At 36.9% G+C, this 16,226-nt stretch overlaps 1 protein-coding gene across 1 annotated transcript; it reads left to right on the top strand.

Moving 5' to 3' along the window:
- Positions 1 to 15,632: 15,632 nt before the first annotated feature.
- LOC139875465 (uncharacterized) lies at positions 15,633 to 15,950 on the top strand. The gene has a single exon (XM_071862801.1). It carries the CDS (start codon positions 15,633 to 15,635, stop codon positions 15,948 to 15,950), a length of 318 nt encoding a protein of 105 aa, XP_071718902.1.
- The last annotated feature ends 276 nt before the right edge of the window (positions 15,951 to 16,226 follow it).

Below are 16,226 nucleotides of genomic sequence, written 5' to 3' on the forward strand. Positions count from 1 at the left end.
TATTATGTACTCCGGCGAGTTGTTGCGGTAACTCGAGTCGATAAGCTACCGGTCCAATGCGTTCGATGATCTTGAACGGGCCTACATATCTTGGGTTCAGTTTACCCCTTTTGCCGAAACGTATTACACCTTTCCAAGGTGACACCTTTAGCATAACCATGTCCCCGACCTGAAACTCTAATGGTTTCCTTCGGACATCGGCGTAGCTCTTTTGGCGACTACGGGCTGTTTTCAATCTCTCCTTGATTTGCACTATCTTCTCAGTCGTTTCATGTATGATCTCAGGACCAGTTAATTGTCGATCTCCTACTTCATTCCAACAGATAGGAGATCTACACTTCCTTCCATACAATGCTTCGAATGGCGCAACTCCAATGCTCGCATGATAACTATTATTATACGAGAATTCTGCTAACGGTAGATATTTATCCCATCCATTTCCAAAATCGATCACACATGCCCTGAGCATGTCTTCGAGAGTCTGAATCGTCCTTTCACTCTGTCCATCGGTTTGTGGATGATATGCGGTACTCATATCCAACCGAGTTCCTAGTGCCTCCTGTAGTGATTGCCAGAATTTTGAAGTAAATCTACTATCACGATCGGATATAATGGAAATAGGTATTCCATGCCTTGAAACAACTTCCTTTATATATAATCGTAATAGTTTCTCCATTCTATCCGTTTCCTTTATAGGCAAGAAATGTGCAGACTTGGTGAGACGATCAACAATCACCCAAATGGTGTCGTAACCCCAGGCAGTCTTAGGTAACTTCGTGATGAAATCCATGGTAATACCATCCCATTTCCATTCTGGGATTTCGGGTTGTTGAAGTAACCCTGACGGCTTTTGGTGTTCTGCTTTGACTTTGGAACAAGTCAAACATTCCCCAACATATGTTGCAACGTCGGTCTTTAAGTTAGGCCACCAATAACGTGTCTTAAGATCTTGATACATCTTTCCAACTCCAGGATGTATCGAGTATCTTGTCTTATGTGCCTCGTTCAATATCAACTTCCTTAATCCACCCAACTTCGGTACCCAAATACGATTTGCAAAATATCTAATTCCGTCTTCCCGTATAACGAGTTGCTTCTCATACTTCTTCATTATTTCATTCTTTATGTTTTCTTTATTGAGTGCTTCTTGTTGAACCTCTTTGATTTGTGAGTTGAGATTCATACGAATTTTTATGTTCATCGCTCGAACTCGAATTGGTTCTCGTTCTTTTCTGCTTAAATCGGCCACCACGTTCGCCTTCCCGGGATGATAACGAATTTCACAATCATAGTCGTTTATTAACTCGACCCACCTACGTTGCCTCATGTTCAATTGTTTCTGATCAAAAATATGTTGAAGGCTTTTATGATCAGTAAACACAGTGAATTTAACCCCATACAAGTAATGTCTCCACATCTTCAATGCAAAGACAACTGCTCCCAGTTCTAGATCATGCGTCGTATAATTCCGCTCGTGAATCTTCAATTGTCGGGATGCAAATGCAATCACTTTCTTCCGTTGCATAAGAACACAACCAAATCCTTGTCGCGAAGCGTCACAATATATTTCGAAATCATCGTTCCCTTCTGGTAACGATAATATAGGTGCCGTAGTTAACTTCTTCTTCAGTATTTGAAATGCGTTCTCCTGCTCCGAGGTCCATTCATATTTCTTCCCTTTTTGCGTTAACGCTGTCAACGGCTTAGCTATTCGGGAAAAATCTTGAATAAACCTTCTATAATAACCGGCTAAACCCAAAAATTGGCGTATCTGCGTTGGTGTCTTAGGAGTCTCCCATTTTTCAATAGCTTCAGTTTTTGCTGGATCAACCTGAATTCCTTCGCTATTAACAACGTGACCAAGAAATTGCACTTCTTTCAACCAAAAAGCACACTTAGAAAATTTAGCATATAGTTGTTCTTTTCTCAACAATTCTAATATCAACCTTAAATGCTCTTCATGCTCTTGCTCACTCTTGGAATAGATAAGAATATCATCAATGAAAACGATCACAAACTTATCTAAATACGGACTACAAACTCGATTCATGAGATCCATGAATACAACTGGCGCATTCGTCAATCCAAACGGCATAACCAAAAATTCGTAATGACCATAACGTGTCCGAAAAGCAGTTTTCGGAATGTCCTCTTCTTTGACGCGTAGTTGATGATAGCCCGATCTTAAGTCGATTTTTGAATACACACATGATCCTTGCAACTGATCAAATAAGTCATCAATTCTCGGTAGTGGATACCGATTCTTGATAGTTAACTTATTTAATTCACGATAGTCTATACACATCCTAAAAGATCCATCTTTCTTCTTAACAAACAAAATTGGAGCTCCCCACGGTGAAGTACTCGGTCGTATGAATCCACGGTCCAGTAATTCTTTTAACTGACTTTGAAGTTCTTTTAACTCGGACGGTGCAAGTCTATATGGAGCACGAGCCACTGGTGCAGCTCCTGGTACTAAATCTATTTGAAATTCTACCGATCTAAATGGAGGTAATCCCGGCAATTCTTCCGGAAAAACTTCAGGAAAATCTCTTGCCACAGGCACGTCGTTGATACACTTTTCTTTCTTTTCGACTTTATTAACATGTGCTAAAATAGCGTAACAACCCTTTTCTAAACACTTCTTGGCTTTCAAACAGCTAATGAGTTTTAGCTTTGAATTACCCTTCTCTCCATAAATCATCACCGGTATTTTATCCTTACCAGGAATACGAATTGCCTTCTTGGCACAAACAACTTCCGCTCCTATTTTGGACATCCAGTCCATGCCGACTATTACATCAAAACCTCCTAATTCTACGGGTATTAAGTCGATTTTAAACGTTTCTCCGGCTAGATTTATTTCACAATCACGACAAATTTTATCGGCTTTAATTAGTTTACCATTAGCTAACTCAATCAAGTACTTAGCATCTAGAGGTAATGATGAACAATTCAATTTAGTGTAAAAATTTATACACACGTAACTTCTATCGGCGCCAGTATCAAATAAAATAGATGCTGATAAGTTATTAATGGTAAACGTACCCGTAACAAGCTCCGGGTCTTCACGTGCCTCTCTAGCATTAATAACAAACGCTCTTCCACGTGCAGGTCCGCCATTCTGATTCGGGCACTGGCTCTTATAGTGACCTTGTTTTCCACACCCAAAACAAGTAATGTTAGCCAAAGCAGTTCTATTTGCGTTGGTGGCAGGAGTCTTGTTACCATTTGCGTTTGTAACGAGAGCCTTACAATCTTCAGCAAGATGTCCCTGTCTATTGCATTTAGTGCACAACACACTACAGTAACCAAAATGATGTTTGTGACAACGGTTGCATAAAGGACTTTGTCCTTTGTAAGCAAAGCCTGAACCACTACCCGCACCTTTCGTGGTTTCTTGTTTCTTATAAGGTTGTTGTTGGTTACCTCGATCATAACCTCCATTCCACTTTTTCTTGTTCCCCAATACCTTCACCTCAGTATTGAATGCTTTCTTGTCCAAAATGACCTGATCCATTAGCTCGTTCGCCATGGTTATAGCTTCATGAATTGTTTTAGGTTTCGATGCCGTAACGTTTGCCTTGACCTTGCTGGGCAAACCACCTTTGTACATTTCAATCTTTCGTGCTTCGGTTGGAACCAATTCAGGACATAGTAAAACCAATTCCATGAATCGCTGATTGTAGTTGGTGATTTCAGTACCAACCACCTTCAAACTTCGTAACTCATCTTCTAACTTAATAACCTCATTCCTTGGACAATACTCGGTGATTATCATTGCTTTGAATTCTTCCCATGGAGTATCATAAGCTACATCTCCTCCTACCGCCTTCACATAATTCTTCCACCATGTGAGTGCACTATCTTGTAAAGTGCACGATGCAAACTTGGTCATGTCTTTTTCATCACAACCACTGATTTTAAACACCGTCTCCATCTTTTCTATCCATCGGGTTAAACCGATCGGTCCTTCCGTTCCACTGAATGATGATGGCTTGCAAGCTTGAAACGTCTTGTAGGAGCATCCTACACGAGGATTTGGATTAACTGCAGCAGCTCTTGCAGCTTCGACCCATAGCATTCTATCGTTCACTCGCTGGTTGATGAGTTCCTCGAGTTCTTGTTCCGTCATTCGATTCAATCGCGCCATTTCCTAATGAAAGAAAATAATCATTCACATGGATTATTATAGATGTAGTGTGTATTTATAGTACATTTATAGCTTGTTAATAATATGAACCAGGTATTATTATAAAAGCCTTTTCTTCTTATTAGCGTTTTATAATTATATCTTGGGTAGTACCTACCCGTTAATGTTCATACTTAATAGCTTAGTACAGAATCAATTACTACAATCTAAATAATACTTAACCATGGAGAATTATTGCATTTCATACTTCGCTATTTTACATATGCTTACATCAAACTTTAAACAAACCACACTAATAATATTATACAAAACATTATGTGATTCCATGGTTTAATACGGCAGCGCATCGTTTGGTCTATTTTCTAGGACGTTTAGTTCCAATGAATGGCCTAACGCTTATCCTAGCTGTCTCCCTACGTTTTGGCTGAGGAGCCGAAGAACTAGACGCCGGGATAGCACTAATAGGAATAGCGGGGATAGGGGTGGTAGTGTTTAGTGGAATTGGTGCCACTTCATTCTCATTAAACTCGGGATTTGGATTTTCTAATTCACTAGCTTTTCGTTTCTTTCCTTGATCATATTTTTCTTTCGTAATTTCCTCGGGTTCACTTTCCTCTTCGGGTTCACTTTCCTCCTCGGGTTCACTTTCCGATATTTCTATAGTTGGTTCATCCGGAAATTGTGAGTCTTCCTCAAAAATACCACTTTCATCATCGGATATGTTAATGACTGAAACACAATCTGAAGGTTCTGATTCGGAGTCGCTGAATGTGATAATAAGTTTCGAGCCCGACATCTATCACACAACAACTAACCCATTAGTACTTACATAATATTTACTCATAAATTTTAACCAACAGTGATAAGCAATGTTTTTTTTTTTAAAAAAAACAGACCCGGTCAAAGTCCAGACTTTACTAATGTATCCTAACGACTTCTCGGTTAGACACACTAATGCAAACCTGGTTCGCTAAGACCAACGCTCTGATACCACATGTCATAACCCGTCCTTAACCATAAGAACGCGTTAGATAACGTATGATTTCATTGCGAGGTATTGACCTCTATATGAGACATTTTTAAAAGAAAAACTGCATATATTATACATTACAAACCACAACCATTATTTTTGTTACAAGCTTAAGACAATAAAAAGAAGATTAACGTTTAGCGATAATCTTCGACTTACAAACTTTACAAATGACGACAACAACACGGTTTCTAGCATATTTTACAGTACAACATCTCGGATATGCAGTTTTATTTTTGACACAAACATGCGTACGCAAGATCCTGGTTAGGTCCAACATGATGCAGCGGAAACTTTAGAAATCACCTGAGAATAAACATGTTTTAAAAGGTCAACATAAAGTTGGTGAGATATAGGTTTAATGCCGGCAGCAATATATATATATAGACCACAAGATTTCGTATATAAACAGTTTAATAAAAGTATTCTAAGTGGTTGAGCACTCGGTAACCATACTTAACATTTTCACGTCGCATATTCCCTTTAATATGAAATCTTACTACACCGTACCAAGTGTAGTCACAAAACGAAGTACTGTGCAACCGTTGAATACTGGTCGTCCAGTCCGGTTGGGGTTGTCAGGCCCGATAGATCTATCAACAGGATTCGCGTTTACAATACCGCTGTAAATATTAGTTACCAAGCTACAGGGAAGTATGCCAGTGGTACAACTCAACGTAGAATATATTTTTCAGTTACTTGTGTCCATATCGTAAAACATAAAATACATGTATTCTCATCCCGAAATATTTAGAGTTTAAAAGTGGGACTATATACTCACTCTTGTCTTGATGATATATATATTTTGACTCGGTCTTCCGGTTGATATCACGAACCTATCCATATATAATATATCAATATGTTTTCATTTTAAAACAAACGTTATATATATATATATATATACTTGTTATACTTTTAATATTTTGAATATTTCCTTAGTCCGAAGTTAGCAGTCCGAGGTTAGCAATTCAATTTTAATGGTTCATTTTTAGATGTTTAATATACCCGCAATGAATAAATACAACCCCCAACGAAATAAATAAAACTCCCGTAAAACCCCATCATAAATGTATTGGTCGAGATTAATCTTGACCCACGGTACCGGTGTTGTCAAATGACGTATTGCGTACATAAAGTACCGGTGTTGTCAAATGACGTATTGCGTACAAACATGGGATCTTATGATTAATCTTCTTGTGTTGTTTACGGGCGATCCTGAACCATATAAAATTGAATTGTAAGTACATATATATAAAATATCATGTTATTTTAGAAGTATGTGATTTTATGTAAATTTTTCCAATGAATCCCGAAGTTGAAAATGTCTAGGATAGCCAATTTTGTTTCGGTCATAGTTTCTTCGTTACAAGTCCGTTTTCGTTGATTCAAATTGCCATCTTCTTGGATCGAGTTCTTCTATAAGACTATGAACTGTAAATACCTTGGTTTGTATTCAAAATCATACGGCATAGGTGAAAGTTTAGTGAAACATATGAAGTTAAACATTTTTGTTACAACAAAATCATTTAATGACCATTTTTCTAAAAATACTTATACTTTGAAAAACCAAGTTTTACCTTGTTAAATTAGCATATACATAAGTTATATTACAGGTCTTGAAGTATTTTAAAAGTTAAGTTAGAAGGATCTATTTAGTTTGCAAACAAGTTTGAAAACATTCAAACTATGTTCTTGTTGTTAAACTTTTGTACCACAAAATAAGATAGCTATATATATATGAATCGAATAAGGTTATGAACATAGATTCTACCTCAAGTTCCTTGGATAAAGTTGCTGTAAAAGAGAAGTAAGAAGCTAGAATCAAAAGGGTGTTGGAAGTGGATGAAAGATTGAAAGTAAGTTGGTGTTCTTGGAAGGTTTTCTTGAAGTGTTGTTGTAAGAGTTTTCTTATGGTGTTTTAGTATGGTTTTTATGGCTAGATCTTCTTGGTTATTTGCTGGATTTTTATGGAGTTTAGAGAGTAAGAAAGAGTGTGTGTTTTTGATAAGAAAATGGTAGTAAAAATGAATCAAAATGCTCTTGTATATATACTACAAAAAAAAGTGTTCCATGATGTATATGGACAAAAATTTCAAGTGATCATTTTATGTATCTAGTCCTAATTGCTTCCAAATTCAATTACCTAGCCCTAATGGCATGAACATTGGCTGGTTAGGTGGTGATTTTGATGTGTATTTACTATTAGTAAATACGTATAGGAACTGGGTATGATACGGTACATATACCGTAGATATACGTATAGAAATTTTGTGAAAAATGGAATGAGGATTCAAATATAACTATCTTTTGTGAATACACTTATATGATTTTATGTATTTAAGTCTTTAAAAGTAATTAAATACATTACTTATACAATATATGTATAACATTATAAGTCTTAAGTATATATGTCAAATAACGTTACGTATTGTTATCGTTTTGAAAACTTAAGTTAGTAGTTTCAAAATATACTTATAACTTATTGTTATTAATACAAAATAAGATATTAAAACATCTTTAAATCATATTAAATATGTATATATACATATGTATACGCAAACGTATAATTATCATATATTGTATAGTTCGTGATATCATCGGTCAAACTAGACGGTCAAACATTGTGTAAAACTCTTTTCGGAAATATAAATCTCGACAATTTGGATTGCTTATCATGTTGGACCTAACCAGGATCTTGCGTACGCATGTTTGTGTCAAAAATAAAACTGCATATCCGAGATGTTGTACTGTAAAATATGCTAGAAACCGTGTTGTTGTCGTCATTTGTAAAGTTTGTAAGTCGAAGATTATCGCTAAACGTTAATCTTCTTTTTATTGTCTTAAGCTTGTAACAAAAATAATGGTTGTGGTTTGTAATGTATAATATATGCAGTTTTTCTTTTAAAAATGTCTCATATAGAGGTCAATACCTCGCAATGAAATCATACGTTATCTAACGCGTTCTTATGGTTAAGGACGGGTTATGACAAAAATCAGACCCTAAAACAATAAAGATTTAAACTTTGTCGGCAAAATTATCGCTTTTTCGGTTGATTTTGTAGATTAAGTGATTACAAAGGCGATGCAAAAGGAATCAAGAAAAACGGAGCTAAAACGAAGAATCTAGAGCGAAAAAGGTGAAAGACAAGAAATCAAGTTACGATCCAAGGAACAAGGCTGACCAGGCTACGAGTACGGCTTGCCATACGGCCTGCCGTATGGGTACGCCTTGCCAGATACGTGCCACCAAGCGTGCTGCCACCCGGATACGGCTTGCCAAATACGGCTTGCCATACGGCTTTCCGTACGGCTTGCCAGCCGTATCTGGCAGCTTTTCTAGCCTATTTAAAGGGGCACTCTCCATTCATTTTCAACACACTCAACTTGCAATACAATTCATATTTTCAATCTTTTTAGGTAGTTTTTAGCAGTAGTTAGTTAGTTTTTATTTTTCGGAGGATATCCTGGCGAGTCCCTCGGATCCCGGGCAGATTAAGTTCGGCTTTTTCAGGCTTTTATCCGGTACGCCTATCTTTTGTATTAAACATGTATTCTTACTCTTTATGTTTAATAAAGCGTTCTGATATTGCCATGATAGCTTAATTTATCTGTATGTTGCCATGATAGAAGTTTGGGTTAGCGTACTTATGTTACTTTAGTACGGTTATTGTTATACTGCTAAACTAGGAAGTCTGATGGATTTGTATGCTAGCATCTTAAGGATTGACCAACTTAGGTTGTGATCATGACTTGTCCACCTATATGAAATTAGCTACTTCATAGGATTAAGACCCCTGGTTATACTGTATTTGAAGATTCTATGAACTCGGTATGGCCGGAGTTCCCGAGAGGCATCTAATGCACTTTTAGGACACGGAACCTAGGAATTGAGACATGAATGACCTAGTATGCCTATTGACTGTTCCGAAGAGACCTCTTAGGAGCTGTTAAGATCTAGTTAGTGCCTTTACTGTATGACCCAAGCCTATTGCATGTTCTTGTCTGATTGTTGCCTTAGGTCTTAGTCATATCTACTGTTTAGGTACTCATTAGGTTTCTATCTGCTTTACTATCACTATGTTAACTGTAATGCTGTATAATGTTTGCTTTGTTGTGATCTCACTAGTATGATGAAATGGTAGTTAGTTTTCATCCAAGGTTTTGCCAACTTAAACCGACGGACTCCTTCCGTTTGTGATCAGTGTTCAATCAACACGGCAAGCTGTTATTTAGTTATCTAAACTGATAACATGGGTTAGGATTAGAGCTCAACCCACTAACACACCTAGTACTCTACTTAGGATAACCTCCGAGGTATTGTTACACTTCAGTTATACGACCAAGTGACACACTTCTCACTGCTCAAAGAGAACTCCGAGAGTTCAGGGATAATTAGGTCTGTGTAATTGGCTCATCCAACCAGATCAACATCAATCCAAGCATAGCTTTAAGATAAGCATAATTACCTCTACCTAACCCAACACTGATATCTTGGTCGACATTTCCCTGATCTGCATACTCCGGATATCCTCCCACCTTATTTACTTTTTCGCATTTAGGATCTTTACTTAAAAACCAACTACTATTTTCTATCCAGGTAATTTAAATAAAAGACAATTATCCACTTGATCTTCAATTCGTTAATCAGCATAAAAATTCGACACTAGGTTAACTTACACTTCTACACCTTAGAAAGTAACGTAATTTAGGCCCCGCAAAATATAAATAACAAAACGACTATGTGCTGCCTTGATTAATCGAATCAGACATCCTGCGACCTAACGACACCGCAGAAATAAAACCGTACGTTTCGGCCATATCTTTGCATGCACATCAAACGTAATATTATCTTTGCTTCTATTCATAGAAGCATACTTTTGGTTGTTAAACATTTGACGTTGGTTAAAATGTCACCTTTTATCATGAATGCAAACTTATTTTGAAATAGCATATAGTGTTTGACCTTGTAATGATCCTGTTGTTGATGGTCCGTACATGATGATTTAGTACGGGGCGTCACAAAAATTTCTGTAGAGTATATGTTGTCTAAGGAAAGTGCTGGATCCTAAACGTTGTGACCAAATTCTCTAGCGTTAAAGCTTCTATCAGCACCGGTGTTGACAGGACATATAAACATTATGATTGATGAGTGAGAAAAATTTCGTGACCAATTTCATGGAAGACGAAAATGAACAAGGTGTAATGGCAACTCAAACAAAATCTGATATTTAATCGAAAAGGGTTGGTACAAACTCCCAGACGTGTGTGTCTCGCGGGAAACAGATGAAGTGTAGTTCGCGTTGATGTGTTCAAAGTTGGTTGGTAATGTTTGTGGGTATAATGAAAATGATTGCCGCTCAAGAAAAGTACGTTGAAGCAGAATGAGGAGGGATATGGTAATGAGTAGTATTACTAGTAGCAATGAGTGATGGCGTTAGCGATAAATAGCGATGGGTTGTGATAAGCAGTGATGATAGTAGTAACATATAAGTTGTTAGATAGCATGCTCGCATCATAAGTATATTCACATGTATACTAATGCACCCAATAAGGCATAATAGTGATCAGTCGGTAGGCTCGTGTTGGGAAACAAAATCATGAAACCGCGGGTAGCTGAATGATAAGTAAGTTGGAAATCGAGTAGACAACATCTACTACTTATTGTGTGGGCTGTTATCAGGAATACCTCCTCTGAAGACGTATCAAAAATCGGTTGTGATACACAGTAGCGAGTAGTAAAACGTGGAGGTGTTAGTAGTGATGGGTGGTACTTATTAGTGGTAAGTAGTAATGAGTAGTGTTGTGTAGTAGCAAGTAACAAAGGGTAGCAGTAAGTAGTATTTAGTAATGACAAGCAGTGAGAAGTAGTGATCAGTCGTGACTAGCAGCGAGAGGCGACGTTGAGTAGTAGTTAGCATCGATAAACAGTACCGAGTAGTGGCATGAGATGACAAATGTGCTCAAGTAGTGTCTTTGTAGTGACAAGTAGTGATCGATGGTGACAGACAGTGTCGAGCAGTGACGAGTTGTGTCATGATTACAAGTTACTTATAAGTTACAATAACAATTATTTTGCACACTGTAAGTTTCTACTCATATTTGAGGTTATACAGTTTCTGTTCTAAACGGTGTCTATCCAAGTAACCTACTTGACTCGCTCACAATTCCTTATTTTGCGGTGTCGGAACTTCTATATGAGTTATTGTAATGTAATCCCGGTCATTACATTACGCTATCTCACATTTCCATTCGACATCGCTCTATAAGTTCAAGATAGCGTAGTTGACTTAATTCTGTTAAATCTCGCGTCGCGTATACGTATACGATTCGTAGTATAGTGTTCAGTTCAAGTCCATATCATATGGGTATAAGGTGTATATGTACGTGATGTAATGTGTAGCCCTACATGTAGCATAGTAACACATACGGTGCAAGTATGGTGCATAAAAGTCATCCAAGACACACGGCTATAGACTAGACTCACTAATGCGCCCTACAGTTAGACACACTGACGCATCCTAGTTCCCTATAGCCAAAGCTCTGATACCAAATGTAACACCCTGTCAAAAATCTCTTTAACGGAATGTTAACTCTGGTCCCAATGCTTGGCTTGACTTCTACGTAACAACAATATTCTACAGCGGAAGCAATTAATACCTGAGAATAAAACACGCAAAACGGATCAACAATAATGTTGAGTGAATCTACAGGTTTAGGTAAACAATACAGTATGTTTAAGAAATAACATTTCGAAAACGTTTATTAGTGGAAGACCACCAAGGTTTAACATTAAAAGTTTGTAGACAACACCGTGTCCCGTTTCAAAAGTTTGTTGACACTACCATGTCAAGTTTCAAATATCTGTAGACAATATCATGTCAAGTTTTATCTCTTTTGTCCGTAAACCACAGTTTTAAATAACGTTGTATAGTATCTAAAAACAGTTATCAGAAAAATAGTTTAGTTTCCTTGACCACGAGATTTTACAAGTACAACACCAAGTTGCAAAATGTTTGCATAATCTGAGTACCTGAATACTAGCAATGACCCGAGTATAGAAACCACTATACCCGCCTTTACCTCCTAAAATGTTATACACTTGTTCGAGTGTATCTAATGTTCAAAGTAAATGCACCACAGTTAATATTGCAGGGTGAGGTTGTCAACCTAACGGATCCATCCATCTAAATTGTGCTTACACCGATGGTATTAAAAGTATTCAAGCTAGAGGCTTTGTGAACAAACTCAATATGCATATATAGTACTCGTGTCAATACAAAAGCATTTGATAATGTAAGTATAACAGCGTGTATTCTCATCCCTGAAAACATGTAAAAATCGGGATTGTAGACTCACCTTTGAATAAGCTTGGATTGAAAAGTGGACAAATAACTTGTACGGATTATAGCCGAGTAATGCAACCTAAGTATACGTATTTAGGTTGGTCAATAAATATGTCCTAAACAAATGTGGTTTCATAGTATAAGTTGTCTTATTGCTCGACTCGACGCGTTTCAAAGTAAAAGTCAACTATATCATGCAAGTCAAACAAAGTCAACCGAAGTCAAACCAAAAGTCAAACTTGGTCAAAGTAGTCATCTGAAGTCAACATCAGTAGGTTCATGTCAAATTTTGGTTAACATGTCAAACCTAAGTCAAACAATACGTTTCAGGTCATGAATGATCATTTTCACAATTTCAGTTTATCGTTGTGCACAAAGTTCATGAACACGCAGCACATTTAGCATATTATCTCATAGTAAAAAATTCAAGTAAACATGGCGAACTCCAGATCATAAATATACTTAAAATCGATTTCAAAAAGTCCAGTCAGGGTCTCATACGATAATTAAAAGTCAGGAATCACAAGGGGTACATTTGGGGTTTGCCAAGTCAGTTTCTGACCGCGCACTGATTTCATTTTGGCTATAACTGGAGTTAGGAACATGAAATTGATACAAGACCAGTGGCCATAGTTCAAGGACAATTCAAACTAACACATATAAAAAATATAACAATTTTTGTTTAGCCAGTTTATACAGTTTTTTCATGCAAGTTGAATATTCAGTTTCTCAGCTCAAATCAGAATTTACATAAAGTATGGCTCTATTGTGCCAACGCATAAGGTTTTAGAGATTGACATAAACTAACAATAAGTCACATATCATGCTAGAAATCATATTCCAGAAGCTTACATGCTCATTCAATAAACACAATCCGCAGAGTATAAAACAGAGAGCAATTTACAGATTCGATTCTAGTTTAGCTAGTCACATTCGCACGCGATTATCCGAAGATCTAGATACAATTAGGCTATGATATCTACATGAAAGGTGAATTAATTTTTATGTAAATTTTAAATAGGCAAAGCTTTAAATCCAGAAGTTAACACATTTTATCATACAAGGCTGGTTTCATGCAAGTGCTGTCAAATTCCACATTTTCACTAAATCGATCATATCTCAAGTTATACATAAGCAAATAACATGATATCCTAGTGTAACCTGAGTGTTTTCAAATTACCTATCCAATGGTATAAATTTCATAAGCCAATTAGTGGTATATCAAACTCAGTTTTCTGATTTCACAACAATAACACAACGTTAATTCAAATTGACATAACTAGAGCATACGGAAACGAAATTAAGTGATCCAAAGCCTAAACTCAATATTTTTTCGCAAGGAATCTGAATATACCATAATACCATACATTTGAAAAACTCAAAATCACTGATCATGCAAAAACAATTTCGGTTCTTAACCCTAACGCATCAAACGATCAATTTAACGATAACAATTTACATGTACGCGTATAGACTTGAGCAATTGACAATATAACTATTAAACTTTAATAAAAATCAGATTTTTAGGATTAGGGTTTATATGTTTATACCTTAGATTAACCATCAAAGCACACCAATACGTAGAGGATGATGGGAATTACAAACTTCGTGTAGGACGTTTAATCTAACGAACAAAAATTGATGTGGTTGTGTTGGGTGTTTAGGTCGTCGATGGGAGGCAGAGAAGAAGGGAGTCGACTGAATTTTTGATTAGGGTGTTTATGCAGTAGATTAGGTTACAAGCTAATTTATATCTAGGGCCTAATGTAGTTTAATGGATCACTAGTAAAAACATAAGCCCAAAATAAATAAAATAAAGGGGTGAGTTGGGCATGGTCGGCCGAATGGGCCCAAGGAGAGTGTCTGGGCTCTCGTAGTCCAATTCCTTGTATTTGTGGTCCGTTTCAAGTGCCGTTTAGACGTACCGAAGGCCCGGAACGCTAAACCGATCGTTAAAACGCAACCAAACGTTTAATTTATTAAAAACCCAATAAATTAAATATTTTTAAAAAGTTAATAATTAATAAATTAATTATTAAAATAAACCCGAGCGTTTCGTTGCTCAAAAAGCAGTTATCAAAATCGTATCATTTTTACCGTATTTCATTATCCGAAATATTTATTTGAATTAATATCAACCCATATTAATTACTGTAATCATCCAAAGATCAAGTATGCATTTATTACTCAAAAACACATAAACGTCAAGTAATCGCCGTCAAATAAACTAACGGAAGGTTAACGGAAGTAACGGAAAAAGCAAGGTTGTTACAGACAAGCACATGAAGCAAAAATAGTAGGCATGGTTCATAAGCGAAAGAAAGCTAATAAAAGAAAAGCCGCAGAAATGCTTGACAAATGGCAACTTGCGCCAATAACATTTCCGCCAAAGCAGAATTACTGCATGATTGATTCGCGAGTAATCGTATGTTGCAAAACTGCAAACACTGGAATCACAATTATGAAAGTGCATGTGGACACGGGAAGCAGCGTAGACATCATATATGAACAATGCTTCTGCAAGCTACCAGAAAGTATCAGGGCAGAACTGATACCTACCACAGTTTCGCTATCTCGTTTTGCATAAGAATCCGCATGGCCGGTTGGGCAATTGCTGCTCAAAATTGAGCTTGTTGATGAAACAGATGCAAAATTGATGCGCCAAGCATGATTAGATTTGTATGTTATGCGCTCTGCTTCGTGCTATAATATGTTACTGGGACGTTCTGCACTATCGAAATTTGGAATAATTCCTTCAAGTATACACGGAATGATAAAGTTTGCAACGTGTATGGGTGTTGCAACTATGAATTCTGCACTGGTACACCCAATTTGTGCAAATGTTAACATGCAAGGCACAGTAAGAGCAAATGCTGGCGCGAAAGATAATTTGGTTGTCATAAACTGTGCTTATCCAAAACAAACAATCAAAATTGGCAATAATCTGGATATAGATATCAAAAAGCAATAAGTGCAACTGCTTATCGCAAATATGGATGTTTTTGCATGGTGTGAGCAAGAAATGACTGTTGTTCCACGAGAGATAGCGGAACACAAACTTAATGCAAATCCTGCGGCAAAATAAATAATTTAAAAGCGCCGAGGTATGGCTCCAGACCGCATGAAGTGGTTATGTGCGGAAGTAAATAAACTTGTTAAGGCAGGGATTTTATGTGAAGTAAAATACCAAACCTGGGTTGCAAATCCAGTATTGGTCATAAAGCCTGATGGATCGTGGTGGATGTGTATTGATTTTAAAGATATCAATAAAGCTTGTCCTAAGGACATCTATTCGCTGCCAGAGATAGATTGGAAAGTTGAATCGATAAATGAGTATCCTTTTAAGTGCTTTTGGACGCTTATAAAGGGTACCACCAAATCACAATGGCAGAGGAAGATGAAGATAAAACTGCATTTCACATAGGCAAAGTGTGACGCCCCGTACAAAACCGTCGTGTACGGATCATCAACAACAGGATCATTACAAGGTCAAACACTATATGCTGTTTGAAAACGAGTTTTGCATTTATGAAAAAGATAACTTCCAATGCTTTATAAAAGATAACTTGACATAAAAGTCATTACAAAACCATTATTCAAAATAACATAAGTTACGAATGCAAAATATAAGTTCCATTATTGAGACATCTCTAAGTAATGCAGCGGAATTCTAACATGGCAGGTCCTTAACAGCAAGTCT

The sequence above is a fragment of the Rutidosis leptorrhynchoides genome, chromosome 11 (assembly GCF_046630445.1).
Source record: "Rutidosis leptorrhynchoides isolate AG116_Rl617_1_P2 chromosome 11, CSIRO_AGI_Rlap_v1, whole genome shotgun sequence".
Taxonomy (NCBI): Eukaryota; Viridiplantae; Streptophyta; class Magnoliopsida; order Asterales; family Asteraceae; genus Rutidosis; species Rutidosis leptorrhynchoides.